Raw genomic sequence first — 6,250 nt, 5'->3', positions numbered from 1 at the left:
ACCCCAACCAACCCCGCCCCAAAAAAGACACCAGATTTCATGTAGCTACCTGTGGAAATGTCTCCAGGGCAGACAGAGCAGAGAGAGGAAGGTAACTTAATTGAGGTGCTAACATTCCCCTGCAGAATAAGATAATCCACATGAGTAACCAGTACCAAAGCAGGAGAGGAAAAGATGCTAGAGGCTTCATCTCCCTGCCAGTTCCACAATCTTCCCTAACGTCCTACAAGAAACAGTCCTGAGATTGTTTGATATGCCAGTCCATTTTGTACTCAACAATATGCCAATGTTTGCCAACAAGCACTAAGCTACAAAGCGACAGGGGAGATAAAATGGAACTTAAGCTTTTGCTTCAAATTCCATTCTTTGGAAGACGAACTGATATGCAAAAAACATTACAGATGTTGACATTTTCTGCCTCTACAGTCACCATACTCTTTCAGCTAGAGGTGTACAACTCAGGCTACCTCTAACGGTTCTTATGGATCCATAAAAGTATAGGTCAAATTGTTCTTTTTGAAAATATAGAATTAACATTGAGACCATTCTGACAAGTGGTCATCCACAAGTAAACAGATTCAGGTGAAAAGAAAAGATGATAAAAGGATATTCATTGATTTATTACTGATTTCACAATATTCCAAAATTGATTTTCCATAAAATAGCTATGAAGAGCAGGTTAGGAAGGAAAGAAATAATCACACTATAAGCAGTAGAAGCCTCAGTGAACTTGTCTGCAAAATGGGGGCATTAGAATAGATGACATTCCTGTCATGACCTTAGCGAATTTAAAATGTTTATCTTGTATGACAAAACAATGGAAATGTGAAGGGTCTATACCAAAAACCAAACCCTTTGGTGTCCATACTTGATCTATTATAGAAGAAAAAAAGAGAACAGATCCAAGGAAAATAAGACAGACCTAAAATGGTCAGGACCATTCAAAAACAGGTAATTACCCATTGCCGTCCAGTCAATTCCCACTCATAGGACAGGGTAGAATTGCCCCAGGGGGTTTTCAAGGAGCAGCTAGTGGATTCAAACCGCCAACCTTTTGGTTAACAGCCATAGCTCTTAACCACTGTGCCACCAAGGCTCCATAACAGGTAATGAGAGGGTACCAAAGTCATTTCTCAAGTCAAAACAGTTACTTTTTATAAAGTGTTTTCTGAATCACATTCTTTATGAATTTATCCATTTAAATAATTTTCACATAAAAAGACCTGCAAATGTGATTTTAATTGCAATGATTTTCTTAGTAAGCACATTTTACCAACTAATGAGCAAAATAATTCATGACTTACCAGTTGTCCTCTAGAGTAAATTTTTCAATTGCACAAAAGAAATTAAACTCACATAAGAATTTTATTCTCCCTCTCTTTCCAAAACCAGAGGTTATGTTATACTGAAAATATATAAAATGTAGCATACAAAAGATGTTAATGTACTAAGGAACAATAGAAACACTTCTTCACAGAAATGAATTGTAGCTTTCTTTTCCCATATGAAAATATTTAAACTAGTAACTTAAAAAAAAATCCATAGCTTGAAATATTTTACGAACTTTCTTACATGACACTCTTTGAGCCTGTGAACTTCTACCGGAAATACATAGCGTTTATGTTCTAGTGAATAACTTTCAATATACCGATTTTTTTATACAATGTCAAAAATATTTATATACTTTAAAATTTGTTGTAAAGTATAAATAATGTTACAACTGATTAGCACATACTATGGAAAAGAACCTTTAAAATATTATGTTAAATTTTAATGTCAGTGATCACAGTAACCAGAAACGTTGGTCTTTGAGTTCTTTATAATCCCAGCAGCCTGAAGACACTGAGCCTTATCAAAATAGTGAGCTTAGACACATTGCTTGCCCTTTTGAAATCTTTAACTTATGTGACAACTCTAAATAAATGGGAATTAATTCATTATTTGTTTTGGAGATCAGATGAAAAATTACTCTTAAGAATTGAAAAATATACCAGACTAAACAGTATACGATATTACTTCTACCTTTCAGCAGGCAGTGGAAATATCAAAGGGTAATTTTCTCCACCTTTTTTGCCTATCAGCACTTACCTGCCCTGCAGCTTGCCAGGTGAAATTCATGGAATGGATATTGACAGGAATAGCTGGCATTCTCTGTTGTGCTTTTCTGAAATCATGTGTAAAGGGGGCCATTTTCCCCTCTGAAACAATCAGGATATCCTCTTCAAATCCTGTTTTTAAGAAACAAACTATCAGACTGGGTGGACTTGAGAAAATCCAAATCAGAAGTTGCAAAAAGAAAACCAAAGAATCAGTATGGGCCATTTTTTGCACAAAACACCTGCCTTTGGCATCCACCAAGCTACTGAGATTGATTTTCCTCTGCATGTGGTAAGAATGATGCTGACAGACACATGGAGCTAACTGATGCAAACAAACGCTGGAACCACCTAAAAACGTAGGCTGTAAAAACTAGAAACAGCATAATCAGAACGCCAGCTCAACTTTGCTTTCTTGAGAGACAAGTTTACAAGCTTTCAGATTACAAAAAAAAGTATTAAAAAGGGGGAGCAATTTTCTTTGAAACTATGTTTTGAAAACATATCACGCATCCCTCTTTTAACAGAAGAGCGAGCGGAGAGAGTGAAGGCACAGCAGGGTCCGGCGCTGGGGGCGGGAGCCTTACCTATGAGCACTCTCGCCTGGTGAGCATCGATCCACAGGTACAGGCTCTCCTCCCGTGGCTGCCCGGCTTCCGCCCGCAGCATCAGCAGGCACGGGAAGATGCTCCAGACGCGGAGCGCAGCGGCGGGGAAAGCGCTTCTCCGGGCCATGCTGCTTGGGACCTCCTCGCTGGTGGCGCTAGATTCTGTAACTTTTTCTGCTGTACCTATTCAACCTGCGGCCGTTACGTTCTCTGCTCGTCTACAGCTCCTGCCGCTTGAGCGGCTCCCGCTTAGACTGCTGGGCGTGTAGCCTCCCGGCTCACAAGTGAGCCCGGGAGAGCCCGGGAAGGGGGTGGGGGGGAGGGATGAACTGGGCGAGAGGTGGGGGCGCTGGAGGGAGAAGAGGAGGCAGAGGCAGAAGACTGGCAAACGGGAAAGCGAGGCGGAGCAGGAGATGCTAGCACGAACCGTGAGGGTTAAATACAGCGGGAGAGGAAGAGCCGGAAGGGCCCGCGCGAGCGAGGAGTGGGACTCGCGAGCCAAGCCGGGCACCACTGGGGGGCGCTGTGGGGCCGCGCCGGGGCGGGGCCGTGCGGCGACCCCCGGAGGCCTCGCCGCTTGGGATGAAAGGGCGCGCGAAGGGGGCACGTGGAGGGGTGCGGGCAAGCAGACGATGCTCAAAGGGACTCCTGCGACGCCCCCTGCCTCCAGCCAGGAGATGAGTGGAAGGAGAAAATGGGGTGAACTGAAAAACCGGGGCTCGATTGTGCGCTAACGATGATGATGATGATATGATTAACTACCCTTTCGACCTCGGTGCTAATTGAATGCGCATTTTCTGCCTCTTCGCCCTTTATGCCAGTATCATACCTCTCACTCTCTGCAAACCCTACCCTCTCTGCTCCTCGCTCCAATGCTGACACTTTGTGCATTCCTACTCAGTTAAAACATGAGACTGAACTGTCCAGTGGTGCCCTGATTGCAGGTGCTCCGCTTGGCAGGGGTGCAGGGCATTTATTCTGCATCTGCGGTGCGCGCTGGAGGACGCTGTCCCTGCTGAGCCCGCAGCGCCTAGAAAGTTGTCGGGGCTCTTAGGCTGCTAACCAAAAGGTAGGCAGTTTGAATCCACCAGCCACTCCTGGGAAACCCTATGGTGTAGTTCTACTCTGTCCTATAAGGTCTCTGTGAGTTGGAATCGACTCTATGGCAAATGTTTTGGTTTTGGGATGACAGGCGTACCTGACCCCCTGGGGTGGGACCCCCAAAGTCATGAATATCTTCATATTTGCTGGTGTGTCAAGAAACTTGGAAGCGCTGGCAAGTACTGAAATCGCAGGGTGCTTGAGGCTGAGACCAAGACCCTGGCCTTGCCTGTGGGAAGCGCATTTGGCTGGCAGTGGGCTACAGCGTAACCCACCCACCCACTCCCAACAGAAAGGACTTATTCTTCACTTCTGCCTAATTCCTTGGATGCACAAAGAAAATGGAAGCAAAAGATTTTTCAAAAACTTGGGAAGTTTGCAGCATAAGAAAAAGTTTGTTTACTTTTCTTTGTTCTTTACCACCCAGATGCTGCAGACAAATGCCCCAGAGATAGAGTGTCTGAGGTTAGGCATGGTGTTTGTCTCAGTCCTTTGTAGAGTACTGGACACCTCAAAAGGGAAAACAAAGAGAAGCGCAGGAAGAGAAGCTGGACATGTGCACTAAGGTAAATAAATGTTAGGTAGGTCGTAAAAGTTCCAAACGACAACAGACTATTTCTAATTATGAAGTCTTTTCAGCTATACAACTGTTGGTCTTTAAAAGGAATTAGTCTATGTAGTTATGACTGATTTGAATTTGTAGTATCTTAATTTTTAAAATACTTTTAAGTATCTCTTTTCAGTTGTTGTTAGTTACCATGGAGTAGATCCCGACTCATGGCAACCTGTGGGTGCAGAGTACATTCCATAGTTTTCAAGGCTGTGATCTTCCAGAAGCAGATCCCCAGGCCTGTCTTCTAAGGCGCTTCTGGGTGAGTTCCAACCATCAACCTTTTGGCTAATAGTTCAGCGCCTAACCATTTGCGCCACCCAGGGACTCCTGCCTCTTTTAAGTAGCTACTATTATTACTCGCATTTTACGGATAAGGAAACAAGGCCCCAAAAGGTTTCGTAACACGATTGTGGTTACTCAGCTGGTAAGCAGCAGAGGCAGGGTTCAAATCCCAGGCACTCTGATTTTAAAACCCATTCTTAGCCATACTGATAAATAAGTTATACTTCAAGCTGTTTGCATACAAAGCTTCACAGCCACTCTTCCTTTAAAATACTGCAAAAATATTTGTTTCAAACATTTCATTATTTTTCTTTCAGTGAATAATTATTTATATAATGTATTAAGATACATCAGGCAATCTTTAAAGAACTTTAACACTGTAATACCAATTGTCACCCAGTTGAAAATAATAATTTCACAACAGAATAGATTTTTTTCCTTAGTTCTGCTTAAGTCTTTATGGCTCTTAGTGCAAGGATGCCCTCTACAGGTTGTTTTAATTAGATACTAATTGAGAATCAGCCTTCATAAAATTTACTTTTGGGTAAGAAAAAAAGGGACTAAATTCCCTCCTAATTCAACTCCTTCTGAGTGAGGTTCTTCTGCAGCAGTTGAATTTGGTATTGGTGATAATGATAGTCTATTCCCCCCCCCCCCCAGTGTTTGCCCTCTCCTCACTTCTCCCCATCATTGGACACTTAGAAAAGTTATATTTTATTTTAGATAGACAAAAATGCTATTAAAAAAAAATCTTGGATTTGAACTCTTGTTTCTTTTAAAGGGAAAAGAAGGAGCATACATGATGTCATACACCGACCAAAAACCAAACCCGTTGCCACTGAGTCGATTCCAACTCATAGGGACCCTATAGGACAGAGTAGAACTGCCCCATGGGATTTCCAAGCAGCGGCTGGTGGATTTGAACTGCTGACCCTTTTTTTTGGTTAACAGCCAAGTTCTTAACTACTGCGCCACGATGGCTCCATGTTATATACCAGTCAGCCATTTTCAAGAGTATCTGAATATATCTTTTGGGCGGAAAGATCAATTCAAGGATTGAATCAGGCTTGACTCTCCGTTGTTAAGGAGTAGTCAGAGTGGCTTCTTCATTTAGAATAAAGTTTTGTTTTTTAAATTTCTCTACTCAAATTAAAATGTGGCAGTATTTATTTGCACGTGACAAAAATTGGAAACCGTGTGCTAGGAGGTATTACAAGTCAACTGCATTTAGTTTGAAAATTCTGCCATTTATTTTCCAGACCGTTATGCATCCTTTCCTTATGTGATTGATTCTCACCAATTAGATTTGCAGGCAGCTTCATTCATTCACTCATTCAACCAAGATTTATCAAACATCAACTATGTGTAAGACACTGTCCTAGAAACTTCCAGAAAAACGAAGGTGGTGAAAAACATCATGAAGCTACATGAAAAACAGAAACATAATCCCAGCCCTCAAAGAGCATTGGAGCTATGAAAATGAGGACGACAAGCACCCAAGTAACCATAACACAGGAATCTCTGGGTGGTGCAAATGGTTTAACATCCTC

At 42.4% G+C, this 6,250-nt stretch overlaps 1 protein-coding gene across 1 annotated transcript in view; it reads right to left on the bottom strand.

The window, feature by feature from the left end:
* Positions 1-2,982, bottom strand: part of WIF1 (WNT inhibitory factor 1) — an 85,664-nt gene extending 82,682 nt beyond the window's left edge. Inside the window, exons 1-2 of the mRNA XM_004381547.2 lie at positions 2,684-2,982; positions 2,089-2,228 (exon numbers count right to left, since the gene is read on the bottom strand). Of these exons, the coding sequence (XP_004381604.1) occupies positions 2,089-2,228; positions 2,684-2,831 (288 nt within the window). The 5' untranslated portion in view covers positions 2,832-2,982. The remainder of the gene's footprint in view (positions 1-2,088; positions 2,229-2,683) is intronic.
* Positions 2,983-6,250: the final 3,268 nt, after the last annotated feature.

This window comes from Trichechus manatus, unplaced genomic scaffold (assembly GCF_000243295.1).
Source record: "Trichechus manatus latirostris isolate Lorelei unplaced genomic scaffold, TriManLat1.0 scaffold00086, whole genome shotgun sequence".
Lineage (NCBI taxonomy): Eukaryota > Metazoa > Chordata > Mammalia > Sirenia > Trichechidae > Trichechus > Trichechus manatus.
The sequence above is the reverse complement of the archived record's forward strand: the minus strand, read 5'-3'. Positions and strand labels throughout refer to the sequence as shown.